This window comes from Pleurodeles waltl, chromosome 4_1 (genome assembly GCF_031143425.1).
Source record: "Pleurodeles waltl isolate 20211129_DDA chromosome 4_1, aPleWal1.hap1.20221129, whole genome shotgun sequence".
Lineage (NCBI taxonomy): Eukaryota > Metazoa > Chordata > Amphibia > Caudata > Salamandridae > Pleurodeles > Pleurodeles waltl.
The window spans coordinates 290,212,587-290,236,314 of NC_090442.1; the positions used below are offsets into that span (position 1 = coordinate 290,212,587).

Genomic DNA, 23,728 nt, shown 5'->3' on the forward strand with positions numbered 1-23,728 from the left:
CCCTATCAAAGAGGATTTCCTCTATGATTCATTGACCAACACTCATGAAGAGAGTCAGTTCCTACCCATGCTGCAGGGTATGCTCAGACATGCCATAGAGATATTCATGGAATCTGTTAGGGCAAGAGTTATTACAGCAAGGGTCCATAAAAAGTTCAAAACAGCACCCTCAGATCCAATATTTATAAAATCACAACTACCTCCTGATTCTATAGTAGTAAGTGCAGCCCGAAAGCGTGCTAATAGTCAATTCACAAGGGTTGCAGCTCCTCTTCCTGATAAGGAGAGCAAAAAACTGGATGCAGCGGGCTAAAGGGTAGCAGCGCAAGCCGCTAATCATTGGAGAATTGCAAATTCTTGGGCAAGGTATGATAGGGTCCACTGGGGCTAAATGGAGGAACTGCTCCAGTATCTTCCACAGGAACATAAAAAAAGGAGTCAGAAGATAGTCTCAGAAGGACAGGCCATCTCAAACAATTCAATTAGATGTGCCATTGATGCAGCGGATACAGCAGCATGTGGTGTAAACACCAGTGTTATTATAGGAAGGCATGCTTGGCTGAGGTGCTTAGGCTTCAAGCCAGAAATACATGAGGCAGTTCTCAACATGCCATTCGATAAAGAACACTTATTTGGACCAGAGGTTGATACCACCATTGACAAGCTGAAAAAAGATTCAGAAACAGCTAAAGCTTTGGGGGCCTTACTAACTACACCAAATAGGAGTCATTTTCATAGGCCACCATTTAGGTGAGGTTTCAAGTTATCATCTGCTGAGCCTTCCACCTCCCAAACCAAACAAGGAACACATTTTTACAATAGAGGTTTGTAGGAAGTTGGCTCTGTATGCACTATTTCAAAGTAAGAAATAGCATGCACAGAGTCCAAGGGTTCCCCTTAGAGGTAAAATAGTGGCAAAAAGAGATAATTCTAATGCTCTATTTTGTGGTAGTGTGGTCGAGCAGTAGGCTTATCAGAGGGTAGTGTTAAGCATTTGTTGTACACACACAGGCAATAAATGGGGAACACACACACAAAGACAATTCCAGGCCAATAGGTTTTTATATAGAAAAATATATTTTCTTAGTTTATTTTAAGAACCACAGGTTCAAGATTTACAAACAATACTTTAAATGAAAGGTATTTCACTTAGGAACTTTAGGAACTTTGAATTAGGAAAATAGCATATACAGTTTTCACACAAATGGCAATAAGCTATTTTAAAACTGGACACGGTGCAATTTTCAACAGTTCCTGGGGGAGGTAAGTGTTTGTTGGTTTTGCAGTTAAGTAAACCACCTACAGGGTTCAAAGTTGGGTCCAAGGTAGCCCACCGTTGGGGGTTCAGAGCAACCCCAAAGTTACCACACCAGCAGCTCAGGGCCGGTCAGGTGCAGACGTCAAATTGGTGCCCAAAACACATAGGCTTCAATGGAGAAGGGGGTGCCCCGGTTCCAGTCTGCCAGCAGGTAAGTACCCATGTCTTCGGAGGGCAGACCAGGGGGGTTTTGTAGGGCACCGGGGGGGGACACAAGTCAGCACAAAAAGTACACCCTCAGCGGCACGGGGGCGGCCGGGCGCTGTGTGCAAACAGGCGTCGGGTTTGCAATAGGTTTCAATGGGAGACCCAGGGGTCTCTTCAGCGAAGCAGGCAGGCAAGGGGGGGCTCCTCGGGGTAGCCACCACCTGGGCAAGGGAGAGGGCCACCTGGGGGTCGCTTCTGTACTGGAGGTCGGATCCTTCAGGTCCTGGGGGCTGCGGGTGCAGTGTCTTTACCAGGCGTCTGGTTCTTTGAAGCAGGCAGTCGTGGTCAGGGGGAGCCTCTGGATTCCCTCTGCAGGCGTCGCTGGGGGGGGGGGTCGGGGGGTCAACTCTGGCTACTCACAGGGTCGTAGTCGCCGGGGAGTCCTCCCTGTAGTGTTGGTTCTCCGTAGGTCGAGCCGGGGGCGTCGGGTGCAGAGTGCAAAGTCTCACGCTTCCGGCAGGAAACATGTGTCCTTTAAAAGTTGCTTCTTTGTTGCAAAGATGTTTCTTCTTTGGAGCAGAGCCGCTGTCCTCAGGAGTTCTTGGTCCTTTTAGATGCAGGGTAGTCCTCTGAGGCTTCAGAGGTCGCTGGACCCTGTGGAACGCGTCGCTGTTGCAGTTTTTCTTAAAGTGGGGAGACAGGCCGGTAGAGCTGGGGCCAAAGCAGTTGTTATCTCCGTCTTCTCTGCAGGGCTTTCAGGTCAGCAGTCCTCCTTCGTCTTAGGTTGTAGGAATCTATCTTGCTAGGTTCTGGGAGCCCCTACATACTCAATTTAGGGGTGTGTTTAGGTCTGGGGGGTTAGTAGCCAATGGCTAATAGCCCTGAGGGTGGCTACTCCCTCTTTGTGCCTCCTCCCTGAGGGGAGGGGGCACATCCCTATTCCTATTGGGGGAATCCTCCATCTGCAAGATGGAGGATTTCTAAAAGTCAGAGTCACCTCAGCTCAGGACACCTTAGGGGCTGTCCTGACTGGCCAGTGACTCCTCCTTGTTTTTCTCATTATCTCCTCCGGCCTTGCCGCCAAAAGTGGGGCCGTGGCCGGAGGGGGCGGGCAACTCCACTAGCTGGAGTGCCCTGGGGTGCTGTAACATAGGGGGTGAGCCTTTGAGGCTCACCGCCAGGTGTTACATTTCCTGCAGGGGGAGGTGAGAAGCACCTCCACCCAGTACAGGCTTTGTTACTAACCACAGAGTGACAAAGGCACTCTCCCCATGTGGCCAGTAACATGTCTGGTGGGTGGCAGGCTGGTAAAACTAGTCAGTCCACACTGGAAGTCAGGTATGTTTTCAGGGGGCATCTCTAAGATGCCCTCTGGGGTGTATTTCACAATAAAATGTACACTGGCATCAGTGTGTATTTATTGTGCTGAGAAGTTTGATACCAAACTTCCCAGTTTTCAGTGTAGCCATTATGGTGCTGTGGAGTTAGTGTTTGACAGACTCCCAGACCATATACTCTTATGGCTACCCTGCACTTACAATGTCTAAGGTTTTGCTTAGACACTGTAGGGGCATAGTGCTCATGCACTTATGCCCTCACCTATGGTATATAGTGCACCCTGCCTTAGGGCTGTAAGGCCTGCTAGAGGGGTGACTTATCTATGCCATAGGCAGTGTGAGGTTGGCATGGCACCCTGAGGGGAGTGCCATGTCGACTTAGTCATTTTCTCCCCACCAGCACACACAAGCTGGCAAGCGATGTGTCTGTGCTGAGTGAGGGGTCTCCAGGGTGGCATAAGACATGCTGCAGCCCTTAGAGACCTTCCCTGGCATCAGGGCCCTTGGTACCAGGGGTACCAGTTACAAGGGACTTACCTGGATGCCAGGGTGTGCCAGTTGTGGAAACAAAGGTACAGGTTATGGAAAGAACACTGGTGCTGGGGCGTGGTAGCAGGCCTCAGCACACTTTCAGATCATAACTTGGCATCAGCAAAGGCAAAAAGTCAGGGGGTAACCATGCCAAGGAGGCATTTCCTTACAAGGTTCCTTCAGAGTTTCTTATAGGGGTGCAAATAATAAAGGCAGAGGTAAGGTGTCCACCTCTAGAGGTTCTGCCTCAAATACAAGACAGTGACTTCTTACAAATCCCCACAGCACACACCTCTCCAATGTGGGGAAGACTATAACATTTCTATCCCCAATGGTTCGATATCACCACAGATCAATAGGCCCTATCAATTACCCAACATGGTTATTGCCTAGAACTCATTTCCACTCCCCCAAATATTCCCCCTCTTGTTCACAAACTCTCATACGATCATTTCATTCTCTTGAAAGAGGAGATACATTCTCTTATTCTCAAAGGGGCTATAGAACCAGTTATCCTGTGTCAACAAGGGTTAGGAGTATATTCCCTATACCTCCTTATACCAAAGAAAGACGGTCATTATGACCTATTCTAGATCTCGGACGTCTCAACCTATACATACTTTCAGAGCATTTCATATGTTTATTCTGCAAGATGTTATTCCTCTATTATAGCAAGGAGATTACATGACAGCATTAGGTCTCAAAGATGCTTATTTCCACATTCCCATACATCCAGCACATCGCAAATACCTCAGATTAATGATTGCAGGAAAACATTATAAATTCAGGGTTCTTACTTTCGGGGTAACAACCGCTCCCAGGGTATTCACAAATGCTTAGCGGTAGTTGCTGCATTCCTCAGAAGACCACATATTCATGTGTTCCATAATTGAACGATTGGCTTATCAAAGGCCATACTATCCAACAATTTCAGAAGCATTATCGGTACACAGTAAACCTACTACACACTCTGGGATTTACAGTCAACTTTCTCAAATCACATCTCCAACCCTCACAGATACAGCCTTCTCTGGGAATAATTCTCAGTACTTACTCAGGGCTGGCATATCCAAACCCAGTATGGATTCAAGCTTTCCAAAATCTTCCGTCTCAATTACAGGAGAACCGCACTTACAGAGTGAGCCTAGTGATGTATCTATTAGGGATGATGGCTTCCTGCATTGCCATCGATCCTCATGCCAGACTATACATGCGTCAATTACAGTAGTGTCTGTCTCGTCAGTAGTCTCAGTCACAGGGTCGTGTTCAGGATCTAGTGTTGTTGTACTGCCAGACTCCCCGTTCTCTGCAATCGTGGATTCCCACCAACCTTTCAAAGGGGTGGCCCTTTCAAGACCCTGTGCCTCAAATCGCTCTCACTACAGATGCATCACAGATAGGTTGGGGAGCTCACCGCAACATCCTTACAATACAAGGCAGATGGGATCCCATTCAACAGACTTATCACATCAACTACTTGGAGTTACTAGGAGTCTTTCTGGTGCTCAAAGCATTTCTGCCACAACTATCCCACAAAGTGGTTCTAGCCGGTACAGACAACATGACAACCAAGTATTATCTGCAGAAATGGGGGGGGGGGACACACACACTCCTCTCACTTGCCCCTTCTAGCTCAGACAATTTGGAAATGGGTAATTCACAATTTCATTCAGTTACTGGCAGAATATCCCCCCGGAAGGGACATACAGTTTGCAGACCTACTAAACAAGATGCAGCAACAAGTCCACTAATGGGAATTTCACCCATACTTTCACCTGTGGGGAACATCAGAAATAGATCTCTTCGCTACCGTAGAAAATCCAAAATGCCAAAACTTTCCATCCAGATACCCACACCCTCAGTCCATGGGCAATGCTCTATGGATGAATTGGTCAGGGATATTTGCTAAGCTTTTCAGCCTCTCCCACTCATTCCATTTCGGTTTGCAAACTGAGGCAAACTTCTCTCACCATGATCCTTGTAGCACCCAGAAGGGCATGTTAGCCTTGGTACACAACACTGTTGGATCTGTCTGTGGTTCCCCACCAGAAACTTCTTAACAGACTCACTCAAAAGCGAGGTCAAATCAGACATCCAGACCCCCAAAACACTCAATCTTGTGATACGGCTCCTGAAGTCATAGAGTTTGGATGTTTACAACTTTCCTATGAATGTTTGGACATTCTTAGAGAGGTATGTAAACCTACAACTAGAGAGTGTTATGCTGCAAAATGTTTCCATTTTGTATGCTATTGTCAACTTAAGCACATTGATCCACCCAAAGCATTTACAAAAGGCAAATTTAGCATACTCATGTAATAGACTTCATATAGCAGCTACAACTGCTTACCTCCAAAACAGACAACATATTTCTTTGTTTAGAATTCTGGAAGGACTTAAGAAGGTTATTCCACCCAGGGTTCCTCCAGTTTCAGTATGGAACTTTAATGTTGTCCTTACTAGACTCATGGGTGCACCGTTTGAACCTATGCACTCTTGTTCTCTGCAATATCTTTCATGGAAAGTTGCCTTTTTAGTGGCTATCACTTCCCTATGACGTGTAAGTGAATTACAAGCTTTCACTTTAGAAGAACCCTTTTTCCAGGTACATAAAGATAGAGTAGTACTTATGAGAAACCCTAAATGTCTCCCCCTAAATTTCTCCCAAAAGTAGTTTCACCATTTCACATTAACCAATCAGTTGAGTTACCTGTTTTTTTTTTTACCACAACCAGACTCAGTCGCTGAAAGTGATCTGCACACACTAGATGTTAAAAGAGCTCTTACGTAATTGCATTGATAGGACCAAAGGTTTTAGAAAATCTAAACAGCTTTTTGTAGCATTTTCAATGCCTCACAAAGACCATCCAATTTCAAAAACAAGGAGAGCTAGGTGGATAGTCAAGTGTATTCAAACTTGTTATCTAAAATCTAAAAGACAGTTACCTACAGCTCCTAGAGCACATTCTACTAGGTAAAAAAGTGCTTCTATGGCCTATTTAGGAAACATTCCAATAGCAGATATTTGTAAAACGCCTACTTGGTCTACACCACACACGTTCACTAAGCACTATTGTGTAGATGTTTTAGCTCGCCAACAAGCAAATGTTGGCCAGGCAGTGCTCAGGACACTTTTTCATGCTACTCCAACTCCTACAGGCTAGCCACTGCTTACTTGGAGGGGACTGCTTTATAGTCTACGCAAAGCAGGTGTATCTACAGCCACACATGCCATTGAACAGAAAATGTTACTTACCCAGTAGACATATGTTCGTGACATGTAGTGCTGTAGATTCACATGTGCCCTCCCTCCCTCCTCCCTGGAAGTCTCTGGGCGCTGTAGTAGAATTCCTCTGCAACTATTGTACATGTGTATATACATTGCATGGACATCCTTTTATATATATTTTTTATATATATATCTATAGATATATCTATATATATATATACATATTTATACTCCTTACCTCACCCGCCTGCGGGAAAACAATCTAACAAAGGACTCAATGTCCATGCGCACTATCTCCAAGAGGATGAGTCACTCAATCCTGTGACTCAAAAAGATTCTTGGAACAAAAACAAGTTGCAACACTCCGGGCCCAATACTCGAAGGTGGACTTATGCAAAGCATGTGAATCTACAGCACTACATGCCACCTGCAGATGTCTACTGGGTAAGTAACATTTTCCTTATTGTATTTGTCACATTCAACTATTAGCTTTGTGGAAGTTGTTCCATTAAAGAAAAAGCGAACGACTGGCTTTTCATCACTATCTCAGCGGACTGAATGAAACTCTAATGAATGCCTCCGGGGTACTGCTATGCATGCGCAAGTCTTGCCAGAGAATATCAAGGAATTGGCAACCGTGTTGGATTAGCAACATTTACATTATCCAAAATAGGAGTTACTGTTCTGTTTGCTGCTCTGGTGTAGAGTAACATAAATATTGCTCCAAGTGAGTGTGATGGCTGCACTGTTGTCTGTGGCCTCACCCCAAGTGGCAACACAAGTTCCAGTCTCCTTGGTTGAGTATTCTGCCGATATCTGGCCTTCCAGACACCAAATGTCTATCATTTTATTTATCCAAAATGTGGCTGGCACATCAAAAAATGAACGGGCTGAAGGGAGACAAGCCATTACCCCAATCAGTGCATTGTGTTATTAGTTATCATGTAAAGGTGTCTCTACCGTAGAACTAGGGAAGATACATAACGTGACTCTGGCTTCTCAGAGATATGAAAGACTTTAAAATGCTCTGGAAAGAGAAAAGATATGTAACTGCAAAGAATGCAGTGCTGTAATATAAGCTCTACGGGGAGTAGTAGGTTGAACTGCCGCTAACTGAACTTACTGTAGACACTGAATGCCTCATTGGGTTGAGTGGGGAAGCATCCCTAACAACGAGTCCTGAACAACAAAGTAGTGGAAAACTAAAGCGGAACAATGCTTTTGTTTTCCCTGACTTCCTTGTTCAGGGCCTTCACCACGCATGTGCTGAACCACGTATTTAGTTTTTGGGGGTGGGGGGCTCAGGTGATTAAGGTTTAGGGGTGGGGGAGGGCGGTTCAGGGTTTAGGTTTTAGGGGTGGGGTGGGTGGTTGGGTTGCTTTAGGTTTTAGGGGAGAGGGGTTGGGGTTGTGGTAACTTTGGGGGTGGGTGTGGGGGTGGGGGGTCACGGTAATTTTTAGGGGTGGGGGGCCAGAGGGGGACACATGCTGGAACCATGCACTCCGTTCACTAATGCCTTTACCAGGAATGCCTTTACAACGAAAAATCATTGTTAAGGCATTCATGGTAAAGGCATTAGTGGTAACAACGAGGTCGTTACTCCGACCTCGTTGTTCAGGCATGGGTGGTTGTAGCATTCGTTGTTCCGACATATAACCGGTTGAGTGACCATATAACACAAAGTCATGAGGTGGCCATACCATTTGTGACTATTGTGAGGGAAGTTCCATGTTGGCCAAATATTTGCTTTTAGGGTTTAAAGAAACCAAGCTTTATATATATATATATATACATATATATATGTGTGTGTGTGTGTGTGTTCGGTGGCATGCGTAGCTGCAGATACACATGCTGTGCATAGTCCGCCATCTACTGTTGGGCTTGGAGTGTTACAAGTTATTTTTCTTCGAATAAGTCTTTTTTCCTCTCGGTGATAGTGCGCATGGGAATCAACTCATTTGTAAGTGACATTTTATATATATATATATATATATATATATATATATATATATATATATATATATATATATTTATTTTTTTATTAAATATTTATTTTTATAGTTCGTTGACAGATTTTTAGCTTCCCTCTTTATCTCTACCATACCATGTCTCCTCGCCCTTTCAAGGAAGGCTTCAATTTGTGCAGTCTGAGTGATTCGTGAGTTGTTCTCCCATTGCTGGTTCAGCTTAATTTTGGATAATTACCAATATCCACTTGCAACCTAAAACTGTGCCTCAGTGTGAGGTAATCTCCTAGATTAAATATGCCATGGAACTAATACACAGCACCACATCATTTGTCTGTCTGGGACTATCCTCTAACATATAGCTGCAATGCAGTGCATAGAATGAAAAGGTAATACATTTGCATTGGAAAAATAACTCTGATAAGAAATGTGTTGCATACACTAGGAAAATCGTTTTTAACCGTAGGTATGGTTAACTACAAGTGTAGGAAAGTACCCTCTTTTTTGGCATGGTTACCCCCCACTTTTTGCCTGCTGTCTGTGTGTTTTGACTTTTCACTTGGATCCTGCTAACCAGGACCCCAGTGATTGTGCTTTCTCCTTCTGAATGTAGTTGCTTAGGACTTTGCACACCCAACAATTGGCATACTGGTGCACCCCATATATGTCCCTAGTATAGGGTACCTAGGTACACAGGGCATATGGGCACCAGGGGTCCCCCATAGGCTGCAGCATGTATTGTGCCACCCATGGGAGCCCATGCAAAATGTGTCTGCAGGCCTGCCAATGCAGCCTGCGTTAAAAGGTGCATGCACCCTTTCACTACAGGCCACTGTAAGTCACCCCTATGGTAGGCCCTCCTATCCAAGAGGGCAGGGTGCAGGTACCTGTGTGTGAGGGCACCCCTGCATGAGAAGAGGTGCCTCTACGAACTCCAGCCCCATTACACTGGACTTCGTAAGTGCGGGGAAGCCATTTTACCCGTGTACTGGACACAGGTCACTACATGTGTTCAGCTACAATATGGTAACTCTGAAACCTGGGCATGTTTGGTATCAAACATGTCAGAATAACACCCCAATACTGTTGCCAGTATTGGTTGTATGATTCCATGCACTCTGGGGCCTCCTTAGAGAACCCCCAGCATTGCTCCTACCAGTCTTCTGTGGTTTTCTGGGCAGCCCGCACTGTTGCCACCCCTCAGACAGGTTTCTGCCCTCCTGTTGCTTGACCAGCTCAGTCAGTGGAAGGCAGAACAAACGATTTCCTATGGGAGAGGGAGGTAAATTGGCTTGGGAGAGGTAGCCTCCCCAAACCACTGGTATGCTTTGAAGGGCACATTTAGTGCCCTCCTTGCATAAACTGATTTGTACCAGTTCAGGGACCCCCCCAGCCCCTGCTCTGGCGCAAACCTGGACAATGGAAAGGGGAGTGACCACTTCCCTGTCCATCACTACCCCAGGGGTGATGCCCACAGCTCCTCCAGGTGGCTAGTTGATTCTGCCATCTTGAATCCAAGGTGGGCAGAGGCCCATGGGAGCATCTGAGTGGCCAGGTCAGGTCACAGCCCCCTCCTAATAGGTATTCACCCTGCTTAGTGACCAATCTCTCTTCCTGGCTATTTAGGGTCTCCCTCTCGAGTAGGTCCTCAGATTCGACGAGAAAGATTCCAGCAGGGCTCCTCTGTATGATTTACTTCATCTTCTAGCCACTCGGACTGCAACTGGACCCTCCAGGAACTGACAATCTGCAACTTCAGTGACAACTCCACTCTGCTAAATTGTTTCTCCAGCTCCTTCCAGCAACTGCAATATTTCCCCAGTTGTGCATCCTCTGAGGACGACGAGTCTTCAGCCTGCACAAGAAAGAATCGCCCTTGGAGTGAAGGATTCACTCCCCTGCATCCGCAGGCACCAACTGCAATGACAACCGGCTGCTTGGATCTTCTCTCCTCCAGAGCTGTGTGGATCCTACAGCACAAGTGGTGATCTGGAGTGGTTCCATTGGTTCTCTGTACTAGCTGTTCAACTTGGGAGACGGTAAGCCCTTGCCTGTTCTTGCAGGACTGTACCCCTGTTTACCTTGACTCTTGCAGCTAAAAAGGCTTGTTTGTTCCTCCTCTAAGGGAGCTTCAGGCTCCGAGTAGCCCCAGCACTTCTTCCTGCAAAGCAGTCTCCTGCCTGCTGCCCCAGTGATATGGGACTCCTTCTCAGGTATGCTGTGTGGGCCTCACTGGGACTTCTTTGCCTGCTGCCTGTGGGTTGCCTGTGGGGGATGTCTACTCTTCTTGGGACTCTCCCACCTGTTGAGAGTCACCTCCGACTACCCTCCGTGAGTCGAGTCCCCTGGACCTTGCTGGTCCCCTTGAGGCTTGCAAACATTCTTTTGCGTCTCTTGCATTTATATAACAAGCATCTTCCCTTCCAACACGGTGGAAAAACCATGGCTACAATGTATTTTTGTCCTGCAGATTACCGTAGTAAGGCTACTTAACGAAAAATAAACTTGATAGGAATAGAGGCTTTCTGGCTGTCTTCCACCCACAGAATTAACTGATTCTAGTTCATTGGCCCTTTTTACTTTTTTTTAAAGGGAACCTAAAAGAAATGTTGTTTGACAGGGAAAGCAACGTCTTTTAAAAAAAAAAAAAATAGTTATTCATCCCATAATACCTTTTGGAGTCAATAGTATGATTGTAAACCGCATATGAAAGAGTGTAATACTTATACAAACTAGTTGCATGTAATTGTGAAAACTGCTGGAGTTTGCACACTGATTCCATTTGTGAATGTATAAATGAGCATTTTTATCTGGTATAACACCTCATTGCACCGTGAGAAACCTTCCAATATGCACTAATTATGTTTTTCATCTTTTAATGTGATAAACTACAATCAGTACTAAGAGTGATAAAATAGCGACCAGAGGCGTGACTGAGTCTTATTATTTTAACTTTGCATATTTCTCTTTTTTTCTAGGTACTATTGGTTACAACCAGAGAAATAGGATTGATACCCTTATGTATCTGCTAGCATACCCGCAAAAACCTATGGTTAAAACCAGAACCATAGAACTGATAGAATTTGAAAAACTTCCCGCTGGACAGAATGCTACGGTTGCTGTAATGAGTTACAGTGGTTATGATATTGAAGATGCTCTTGTCCTCAACAAAGCCTCGTTGGACAGAGGTAGGGTGTTGTTTCGCAAAACAGGTTCCTTCCGTTTTCTTTTCCAACCGCAGTTTTTAATTGAGGGAACCCTGACTTCTGGTCTAGTCTGAAGTGGGTGTAACTGACCCAGGGAAGTGTGGAAAAACTCTTGCATTCAATCGGGGATAGACTTGTAAACTGACACATTAAATGGGAGATACTGCCCTCTCTTTTGGGATACATTTGTTCACTTTGTTAGCGCTCTTTCACAGGTTTCCTACTTTTTCCCCTCGCAGTTTCTCACTGGCTTACACCGAGTTCAAGATTGTCTAAAATTACTTTGCATGAAACCACCTTTTACATCATTATAGTTTACTTTTATTACTGTATGCAAATTTATCAATGAAATATTTATTAAACGATGGGTTTTAAATAAGATTTTATTGTTCAGCATTGTGCTTCATTTTACGAGTATATAAGCCGTTTTCAGACACATGAATTTCCCAGAGTAAACAACAGACTGTAATCGGTTTGGGAACTAGTTATTTCTTGAATGCCTGGTCTCATTTTCATCAATCTTAAATCCAACTTTCTTCACGAAAGACGTTTAAACATCATCACCTACAAGACATCATGGAACTGGCGCCAAGCTTGAGTATTGTGATGTAGTTTTTCATATTCCCTATGAGAATTCTTTGTGCTTTGCCTCCTTCCTCTATTTTTTCTACCATATCAGATGGCAGGAGATATACTGAAGTCTTATTTTAAGGACAGGGGTAGTGCTAGGTAATAAATCTCACTGGCTAACTTTGTTTGTACCTTCCTGTTTGCTAGAGACTTCTAGCCGCAGATTCCTTAACTTAGAATTATCCCCAGGCATCACACTGGATCTGGATTTTTTTTCGTTATCAGTACCTGTAGGAAGTTGGCTCTGTATGTACTATTTCAAAGTAAGAAATAGCATGCACAGAGTCCAAGGGTTCCCCTTAGAGGTAAGATAGTGGCAAAAAGAGATACTTCTAATGCTCTATTTTGTGGTAGTGTGGTCAAGCAGTAGGCTTATCAGAGGGTAGTGTTAAGCATTTGTTGTAGACACAGAGGCAATAAATGAGGAACACACACTCAGACAATTCCAGGCCAATAGGTTTTTATATAGAAAAATATATTTTCTTAGTTTATTTTAAGAACCACAGGTTCAAGATTTACAAACAATACTTTAAATGAAAGGTATTTCGCTTAGGAACTTTAGGAACTTTGAATTAGCAAAATAGCATATACTGTTTTCACACAAATGGCAATAAGCTATTTTAAAACTAGACAGTGCAATTTTCAACAGTTCTTGGGGGAGGTAAGTGTTTGTTAGTTTTGCAGGTAAGTAAACCACCTACAGGGTTCAAAGTTGGGTCCAAGGTAGCCCACCGTTGGGGGTTCAGAGCAACCCCAAAGTTACCACACCAGCAGCTCAGGGACGGTCAGGTGCAGAGGTCAAAGTGGTGCCCAAAACACATAGGCTTCAATGGAGAAGGGGGTGCCCCGGTTCCAGTCTGCCAGCAGGTAAGTACCCGCGTCTTCAGAGGGCAGACCAGGGGGGTTTTGTAGGGCACCGGGGGGGACACAAGTCAGTACAAAAAGTACACCCTCAGCGGCACGGGGGCGGCCGGGTGCAGTGTACAAACAGGCGTCAGGTTCACAATGTAATCCAATGGGAGACCAAGGGGTCTCTTCAGCGATGCGGGGGGGGGGGCGTCCTCGGGGTAGCCACCACCTGGGCAAGGGAGAGGGCCACCTGGGGGTCGCTCCTGCACTGGAGGTCGGATCCTTCAGGTCCTGGGGGCTGTGGATGCAGTGTCCTTACCAGGCGTCTGGTCTTTGAAGCAGGCAGTCGCGGTCAGGGGGAGCCTCGTGATTCCCTCCGCAGGCGTCGCTGTGGGGGTTCAGGGGGGTCAACTCTGGCTACTCACGGGCTCGCAGTCGCCGGGGAGTCCTTCCTGTAGTGTTTTTTCTCCACAAGTCGAGCCGGGGGCGTTGGGTGCAGAGTGCAAAGTCTCATGCTTCCGGCGGTAAACGTGTGTTTAAGGTTTCAGGGGGCACCTCTAAGATGCCCTCTGGGGTGTATGTTACAATAAAATGTACACTGGCATCAGTGTGCATTTATTGTGCTGAGAAGTTTGATACCAAACTTCCCAGTTTTCATTGTAGCCATTATGGTGCTGTGGAGTTTGTGTATGACAGACTCCCAGACCATATACTCTTATGGCTACCCTGCACTTACAATGTCTAAGGTTTTGCTTAGACACTGTAGGGGCATAGTGCTCATGCACTTATGCCCTCACCTATGGTATAGTGCACCCTGCCTTAGGGCTGTAAGGCCTACTAGAGGGGTGATTTATCTATACCTATAGGCAGTGTGAGGTTGGCATGGCACCCTGAGGGGAGTGCCATGTCGACTTAGTCTTTTTTATCCCCACCAGCACACACAATCTGGCAAGCAGTGTGTCTGTGCTGAATGAGGGGTCCCCAGGGTGGCATAAGATATGCTGCAGCCCTTAGATACCTTCCCTGGCATCAGGGCCCTTGGTACCAGGGGTACCAGTTACAAGGGACTTACCTGGATGCCAGGGTGTGCCAATTGTGGAAACAAAAGTACAGGTTAGGTAAAGAACACTGGTGCTGGGGCCTGGTTAGCAGGCCTCAGCACACTTTCAAATCATAACTTGGCATCAGCAAAGGCAAAAAGTCAGGGGGTAACCATGCCAAGGAGGCATTTCCATACAGTACCCCTCCGTGCCAGTAGGTGACATCGTTTGGCTCCGCATGGCTTTGTCCATGCCAGAAGTGACATTTGCACTGCCTATATGGACGCCACCGAGGCACACTGATGTCATTCCTTTTCTATCTGCGCCAGTCAGGGCAGATCCAGAGAAGAGCTACTCCTTAGTCTTTTTTTTACTAACTTTTTTCAACGTTTTGTTGACGATTTTTGAGGTTATTTCCTCCTGGTGTGGCAGGGATGACTTCTAGAAAGGCCGGCTTCAAGCCCTGTGCCGCCTGTCATTGATCGATGTCAGTGACAGATCCATACCTTGTATGCCTCTGGTGATTCAAGTGCGATCACGACCTGAAGGCCTGCACCAATTGCCGCACCATGAACGCGAAGGCCTTGAGGGAGTGACCCCTCAAGTTCCTGGCAGCTCGATGTACGATTCCACATCGATCCAGTTCCCAGTTTAGAAATAGGTCCTGAAAGCAGTTGTGGAGTCAAAGATCTTAGTCGCACTCAGTCATCGGCCACTCAGGTTAGTCCCACCATCACAAAGAGAAGTCGCTATCTGAGAGGTTTTCAACCCCGTCTGCCGGCAGACTAGATGATGCAGCATCGTCCGTCGAGGCCTGGTTCTCTGGTAGTGACTATGCATGGGCCTTCTCTGCATCTCCCCGGGATTCTGGGAGCTGGAGCGACCCCCAGGAAACTTCTGGAGTTCTATGAGGCCACGTGTCTCATATTTTGGTGGCCTGTTCCCTAGACATTCTTTAGTGCCTGGAGGGTTCGGAAGGGTCCCCTTCTGGTTCCGCCCGAAGGTTCTGACCTCGGTGTCACTTGGGCCCCTAGGATCCAATCTCGGATTTGGACTAACACCAGTCGTGCCATGTCAACCTTCCCTGTCTCTGGTCCTGATGTTGTTGCTCCCAGCGCCGCTTCCTCAATCCTCAACCCTGACTTTATCACGGAGCCGGAAGGGCATTGACCGACACCTCCAACTGGAGCCATGCCTTTTTAGGCTGAAGCTTCAGCCCTATTCCTTTGGAGTAGGACTGGGGGAGTATTAAAGGCATCGCTGGACCCTGAACAAGAACAGCATTATGAAGACCCTAACATGTACTGATGTGAGGATCTGGGTGAAGGCAATGGACTAGATACTTCTCTAGATATTGGTATGCTTTCTCCTCCGATCATAGCAATGGAGGAGGGAGCGTCATTTGCTATGGTGGTGCAAAGGGTGGCAGAGGACTTGGATCTAAGTTTGCCCTTGGTTTCAATCAAGACTAACGCCTTGACAGTGGTATTGCAACTGGGAGTCTCCTGCACAAAACTGCTACTACTGTTCAGCAAGGCCCTCACAGAAGTCCTTCTGAGGACATGGTCCAAACTCAGTACAGGGGCTCCTTTGAATAGAATGATTGCCTGCTGCTACCGCCCTGCTCCACGGGACCCAAACTTCTTCACTCAACACCCTACTCAAGAGAACTTGGTGGTCCATGTCTCTTCATCCAATACCTGGCGCATTCCAAATCGCAATCCAAGAGGCTGGATGTTTTAGGGAACAAGTTATTTTCTTCCCCCAGCCTGGCATTGCAGTCCGTGAACACCGTATGCCGTTTGGGCCGTTACCACCAGGCTCAGTGGGACACAGTTGCGCAGGTGCTGACAACTGTTCAGGAGGAGGCCTGAGCTGTACTCTGTCATGCTGTTGCCGACAGGAGAGTTGCAGCAAAGTTCACTACCTGTTGTGGGTCGGATACGACTGACTCACTGGTCCGAGCAGTTTTGTCAATAGTGACCTTGAGGTGCTATGTCTAGTTGACGACTACCAGCTTTTTGTGGATGGCCAATCATCAGCTATGGACATGACCTTTGAGTCCTATTTCTTTGAAGGCAACACAGATTTGGTGCTTGAGCACTGTTGAGAACAACAGGTCTACGGCCAGGTCCTTGGGCATTTCCATGGCCCCTTGTGACTCACAATCCTCCAGTCACTCCTTTTATAGCCACGTAAGGGACTTCCAACCATGCTTTTACCTTCCCAGCCACAGGGCCTTGCATGCCATTTAGCCACTGTGTGGCCGCAGGCACAGTACCCACAGACTTCGTGGGTCAGGCAGCCAACATTAGGGCCAGTTGACCACCCGCCTGGCAGTCGCATCTTCCAAATCGTCCTAATCTGCCCTCATATCATCATGGGCACCCAGTTAGTGGCAGGATTCGCCATCACCTGCCCCACTGGCAGTCCATAGCATTGGACAGGTGGATTCTACAGAACGCCGGAAGGGGCTACTCCCTCGCCTTCATGACTACCCTTCTCCACGCACCACCAACTTATGACAGGCTGATGGAGGATCACTTATCCCTTCTCCACCAGGAAGTGATGGCTCTCTTGGCCAAGAGAGCCATAGAGAGAGTGCAGACGCCAGAAGTAGCTCGTGGTTGCTATTCCGGCTACTTTCTAGTGCCCAAAAAGGACAGAGGCCTTGGTCCTATCCTACACCTGTGGCCTTTCAATTTCTTTCTCGAGGAGGAGTTCAGGATGCTCACACTAGCTCAGGTCCTGTCTGCTGTCAATAGTAGTGTTGGACTTGCAGAATGTTTATGGCCACATCCCCGTTTTGCCTGACCACAGACGTTACCTGCGGTTCATGACAGGCCACAAGCACTTTCAGTTCACTGTGCTACCTTTTGGCCTTACTGGCATCCCTCAAGTGTTCACAAGGTGATGGCGCTCACCTGTGAAGATCAGTGGTGCCAGTCTTCCCCTATCTCAACAGGAGGATCTTCTGTTGCAGCAGCAGGTGTAGGGTCGTCCTCTTTTGGCACCTCTTTCTCAAGTCCTTCTTTTAATTATGTTCCTCGCCCAGCAGGAATCTGCCCTGGACAGTCTTAAGGGCTATCTCTCTGTTTTTGCAGTTGCATGATTAGCCATCTCTCTTCAAGCCCCCTGTTGTACATAGGTTCTTGAAATGTTTACAGCATCTTTTCCTTCCTTCTCCAGTTATCATGCTGCATTGGAACCTTAATCTTGTTTTGACTTTTCTGATGTGTGCTACCTTTGAGCCACTTCTTATTTGCCCTCTCAGACTACTGACTATCAAGATGGCCATCCTTTTGACAGTAAAGTCTGCCTGTGGGGTCAGCAAGCTTCAAGTTTTATCATCCAAGCCTCTGTACCTCACCATCTATCCTGATAAGCTGGTGCTTCACACGCGGGCCTCTTTTCTCCTGAAAGGGGTCCTTCCTTTTCACATAGGCCAATCCATCACCTCAGCTTTTTTTTATGTGCCACCTCATTCCTTCAAAGAAGAGATGCGAGTTCACCTCCTGGACCCAAAAAGAGCATTGTTGTTCTACCTTTACTGCACACAAGAGTTCTGGGTGGATGACCAGCTCTTTGTTGGGTATATTGGAGCAAAGAAAGAATGGGCCATGCAGAGGTGAACCATCTCCAGATAGATCATGCTCTACATAAAGATCTGCTCCGCACTGGCCAAAACGCAACCACCTGAGGGTTTCCCATCTCATTCCACCAGAGCTAAAGCTGCAACCATTGTGTTCTATGCAGCGTTCCAGTCCTGGAACGTGGGCCTCATTGCACACATTTCTGAAACATTACTGTCTGGACAGTCAGGTGCGTCGGGATGGGTGCTTTACTAGTTCGGTCCTGCAGGACTTCCTTTTCTGAAATTGGTACTCATAGCCCCCTCCAGGGATAGGATTGCTTGGGTATCTTATTTTAAGGTAAGGAATCTGCAGCTAGAAGTCTTTATCAGATGAGCAAGTTACTTCGCTTCAGTAACAGCTTATCTAGTAGAGACTATATCTAGATGCAGATTCCGTACCCACCTACCATCCTCCCCACTCTGCGTACGGAGTTCTAGGGACAGAGCTTATTCCCTTTTGGGGCCCTAGTTTTCCACACCAGTGGTCAAGGTACTTCATGGCTTCTTGTCTGGAAAGTAGTGAAAAGAAGCTGACAGAGTGCCTGGGTGGTGCCTATATAAGCACTATGAACATCTCTTCTAGTGCAGATGATGCTGACAACACCACGCACAGCTGAATGACCTCACCTACTGTCGCAAAGGGGTACTGCTCACGTAAAAATATCTTTAGTACGTGGAGTTCTAGTCCTTGAAGTATGTCAGGCGGCAACGTGGGTATCTCTGCACACGTTTAATAGACAGCACTGCCTGGACAATCAGATCAATAGAGATAAACACTTTGCCCGCTCGGTACTGCAGGACTTTCTAGTATGAACTTGGTTTGTAAAACCGACCTCTGGGTATGATATTGCTTGGGTATCTATTCAAAGGTAAGGAATCTGCAACTAGAAGTCTCTATCAGATGAACAAGTTACTTTCCCTTGGTAACACCTTATCTGGTAGAGATAATATCTAGTTGTATATTCCTTACCCAATCAACCCATCCTTCCCACTCCTCAAACTGATTTCTAGGGACACGGACTCCCCTATCAGGACCTTAGGTTTGACGCACCGGTAGTCAATTTCCAAATGGCTCTGCACTTCTGGCGTGGAAAGTTGTGAAAAGAAACTGCTGTCACTGTGCCGGGGTGGCACCTATATTGGACCAGCAGCATCACATCCGACACGGACGGCGCTGCCGATGGACGTGGAACCAGTCAACACCACCTAACGGGGCGCAAGGATACTGCTCCCAATTCTGGATTCATTCTCATGTCTGGGGATAATTTTAAGGTAAGGAATCTGCTAGATGTAGTCTTTACCAGATAAGGCATTACCAAAGGTAAGTAACTTGTTCTATAAAGCCTTTTGATGGGAATTGAGCTAGGTTTTACAATATGTGGGACTAGCATGGTACAGTGCTGTCTGTCTGATCATGCTGTCCTGTTAAATGATATCCAGTGCATGAGTGCTATAGGAAACATACTCCACAAGCAATAACTGCATTCTATTTTTCCAACTAATGAAAACGATATTAAAAACGAGGACTAGTAGAGTATAGTTGGAGGCCAAATATTTTATCATGATGTAAGAAAGCATCATCTCCAGTGAAATCCTGTTTTAGTATGGCTTGAGGAGGCTGCTTTTGTAGATTTATACATAGATGACCTTGAGTAGACAAGCTGTTATTACTATATTTCTTCAGGGGCACACAATTGTATAGCAGTGCAATTGCATCACTTGTCTGTAATCCATGTGGTGGCCACCTCCAAAACCTCGTATGAATCTGTTATCAACTGTCACATAGAGTAACTCTTCCATTATATTATTGAGGGATATGGCTTCCATCAGTTTAAATAAACCTCTATTTGGTGGACTCTCCAGCCAGACTGGATTTGGTAAAAACAATTGAGCACCTTCAGCAGATGAGTCGGGTGATATAATCGCTTGAATAGAAGAGGAAGTGGTTCAGTGCATTTTAGGGGAGAGCAGATACAAATTTCTCCACTCTCTCAGAAGAGAGAGTCTTCTATTTTTAGCCATGTCCATTCAAAGCCACCTTATGGTTAATTATTTAGACCTCACACTAACTGTCAAGCGGCTTTCCCCAACCTGCTACGTCATGCTAATCATAGTTGGCGTATTATCAGTTTAATTCTTTGTGGCAAAAGATGTGAGTATTCCTGGACAAATTACAGATGGCGGGCATTGGTTTCCTAGCTAAAATGTCCAGTCATGCTCAAGGTATCCTAGTATGCCTGGTGTATGCCTTCCAGTGGGACTCGGGATCCTTCATTGACAGATCCTGGAAAGGATTCCTTAATCCTACATGCATCTCTTTGTTTGAGAACATCTTGATCGCATATTTTAAACAGTAGTTGCCCTCAGACCATAGACCCTTTTGGTTAGTTTTGCGTTTAAGTTTCCCATTCTGAAACTGACCTCCTGTTTCAACTGCCTTTCCACCAAACCAGTCACCACTGAGACAGCAAGTAGACTCTCCAGATCCACTGGTATAATACAGACAGTTCCTTTATACCAAATTATCAAGATCTTTTGAAGGCCAGGATTTACTTTTGCAATGCAAAACATTGAAAAGAAGGTGGGAGGTATATAACCTACTGTTGACCAGTACAGGCTAAACAAAATAATATCGTAGTTGAAACGAAATGGTCATGCAGAACAGCTTCCAATCTGCGGACGACCACTACCAGCTATGCAACTTTTGGTTTTCCAAACAATAAGTCAAATGTCCTTCTCCAAAGCCTAAGTAACATAGGCTAGTATTTTTTAAAAGTTCAGTTGGGATGGCACCTCACAACATGCACATGCACCAGGAGGTAAATCGTCCTGTAGTCCCATAAATGGCTGGTGACAAGGGAGCATGTCTTGTTGAACATGGAGTAGGACTTCTTGTGTGGAAGCTTATCGCATGCCACCCATACAAACCAAGATCACAGCAGCAGATTGAGAAGAAATTACATAACAATTCTTAAGAGGGACCTGGTGATGGTTATCAATCACTGCACAGGGAGAAACACACAGAAAAAGCACAAAGCTGTATTACAGTGAATTCCCTAGCTGCTGTGTGGTCACAAGATTGCCCCAACAGTGAAGTAAACAGCTGTGGCCTGTAAAACAGCTTTTTGATGGATATTACTGACTACAGATTCCTCACCTTTAGAAAATTCCTCAGGTGTCATACTGGATTTGAAAGTTTTCATGACAGTGCTGTTGTGGGTCGCTAGGTGGCATTATGGGGCTCTACATTGGACTTGTTTAATACTAAAGTACACATAGCAGAACTGCATACAGACGACCGTCCTGCATGCCAGTGTAATTTCCTTCATTTTCCACACTGCCAAACGTGGATCCTGAGCTCTGCTTCTTTTTTTGTCAGTTGACATATCCTTTCAAGTTCTCTTTTTCCAATGCACAAGCGAACGGTATGCCCACAGAAGACTACAGGCTTGTCAGGACTGTCAGAAACAGATGTTGAAGGCAGACTTGCATGAGGTCTGCATCTTGTATTTGGGATAAGGGCATGACTCCAAAATGTGCAAAGAATATGCCCTCATGCAGCTGAAGGTAATCTGGGACCGTGAAGCGAAGCTGTATGTTGGCAAACAGCAGAAGAAGTCACAGACCTCACGTAAGTCCCACTTCCACACCAAGCTGAGAGCACAGACCTGTTGGTCTGTCTTTGTGGTTGAAGTCGTCCAGTAATTCAAAGAAGAAGCATAAGGAGTTGAAATGAAACAATCCCAACCTGCCACTCTCTGGCTAAAGAGTAGTCATAAGGGTTTGCCCTCAATTGCCTATCAAAGAGCTGATTCCTCAGCTGGTCCCATTGCACCCTGAATTGTCCTGGCTATCAGCGATGACGCACAGGTCGAGACATTTAAGGAGGTCATGCTGCGCTTTTTTTTGTCACTCCTCAGGCTATCTCAGGCCTAAGGATCCCCTTAAGCTGCAATTCTTGGTGCTGTGTGAGGTTCTTCAAACTGCCATGGGTTCTCCACCTACTCTGATGCCAACTTCCTCTCCATCTCCAAGGCCTGCTTTGGTTCCTTCTTCATTGACGCTGGTCCCAACATTACTGGTGCCGGAGCTTGAGCCCCTGGTGCCTCCGGTGTCATACCCGAACCAAATCACTCACAACCCTGACCGAAGTTGTGTTATTACGTCAGTCCCACAAACCATGTGCCTGTATGTTCTGACTCAAACAAAACACTTACTCTGAGACTCCTTCATCTTTTTGGCTCTGATTCTGACTAGAGTTTACCTCCATCTGACAGATGAGGGGGTTGACTTACTCCCACTTTACGATGATGACAGTACGTATACATAGATTTGTAGAAGGCCACTGGACTTGATGTTCCCTTAATACTGGGTTGATTTTGCCTTTTGGATTTCCAATGAAGTAGAGTGATTCATGTGCTGTAGTGATTAGACGTGCAGCTGAGGGCCTAAACCTACAGCAGCCTTCTGGTGAAATTAGGGCAAATGACCTTATTGAGTTTTCCATCCTGGGCCAGCCTCATTTGAGCTCTTGCTTCCAATCAATGAAACCCTTACTGATACTTTAATGCACACTGAGACAAGTGGCCAGATGTCACAGACCTATGCCCTGCAACTGAGATCTTCTTAATACGGCATCCTGCTCGTGAGAATTTGATGGTCTAGGCTTCTACTGATAAGAAAATCCTAATTCGTTCTGCATGACTCAACAAGACAGAGTTGAAAAGGATTGAGGCATTTTGGAAGAGAATGTTCTCTTTGGCTAGTTTGGAATTGAGGTTGACCAGTGCAGTTTGTCTGTTAGGCTTGTTTACAAATTCCCTCTGGAACATGGCCAGCAAGATTTTGCCAGCAGTCCTGGAGGAGTTTTGGGTCTCTTTGGCTCAAACCTTTCAGAACAGCCAGAATGCTGTCAAGTGTGTAATTTTGTTCTTGCCTTGATACTACTGATTGCTTGGGGCCAGTGGTGGACACTAGTGTGGTGTTCAGCGGAAGTGCATGGGTGATGGGTGGGATCGACTGGCTTTTTTTTGTGATGCGGAGGCATCCTTTGTTGATAGGCCCTTTCATGGTTCCCATCTGTTTGGCGAAAATGCTGACTCTGCCCTCAAACGCTTTAAGGAAAGCAGAGTCATGGAGTCTTGGGTGTTTTCACCCTTGCTCATCAGTTTCTCTATCAGTCTTGTTTCTTCCGAGGTTACTCCAGAGGGCTGACATTTAGACGTCGGGCCCGGCAGCAGCCACCCCAGTGCTTTTGTAGCCACGAACGAGGATCAAGTAGACATTGTGCAGGTCACCAGGAATAGCATTATTCTTGGTTCCACACCCTTGCAGCATCATCCTTTAAACCCTTTAGTTGGTATTTATTGGCACACAGTCACCCTATGGAAAGCAGAATCAGACATTTTCTCCCATGATGGTATGCCACTGTATCCGAGAGATGGGTCCTCCAGACCGCCCAGCAGTGTTATGGCATGCCCTTACATTTCTCTCTGACACACCACAACATCCTCTCACTTTAAAGCAGCTCTCAAAGGAGCATGTTACATCTTGCTACAAGAGGTGCAGGCCTTACGTGCCAAAGATGCCTTTGAGAGGGAATTTGGGAATACCACTTTCCTTCTAAGTCACCAACTGGCTGTTAATGGCATACTGCTAAAGCCACTCGTACACCACTTCCAGATTTTGGCAAAACTTCTGACATCTTTGGGGTTCTCCATCAATGAGCTGAAGTCACACCTGACTGCTTCACCCAGGCTTCCTTTTATTGGAGCCCTTCTGGATAAGTTGCAGGTCCAGGCTTTTCCTTCATTCGCAACCAGTTCAGGACATTTTGGCTA

General features: G+C 46.2%; 1 protein-coding gene across 1 annotated transcript in view; it reads left to right on the forward strand.

Moving 5' to 3' along the window:
• POLR3B (RNA polymerase III subunit B) overlaps window positions 1-23,728 on the forward strand; it is a 776,005-nt gene that overhangs the window by 559,164 nt on the left and 193,113 nt on the right. Inside the window, exon 20 of the mRNA XM_069228350.1 lies at window positions 11,508-11,717. Within this exon, the coding sequence (XP_069084451.1) occupies window positions 11,508-11,717 (210 nt within the window). The remainder of the gene's footprint in view (window positions 1-11,507; window positions 11,718-23,728) is intronic.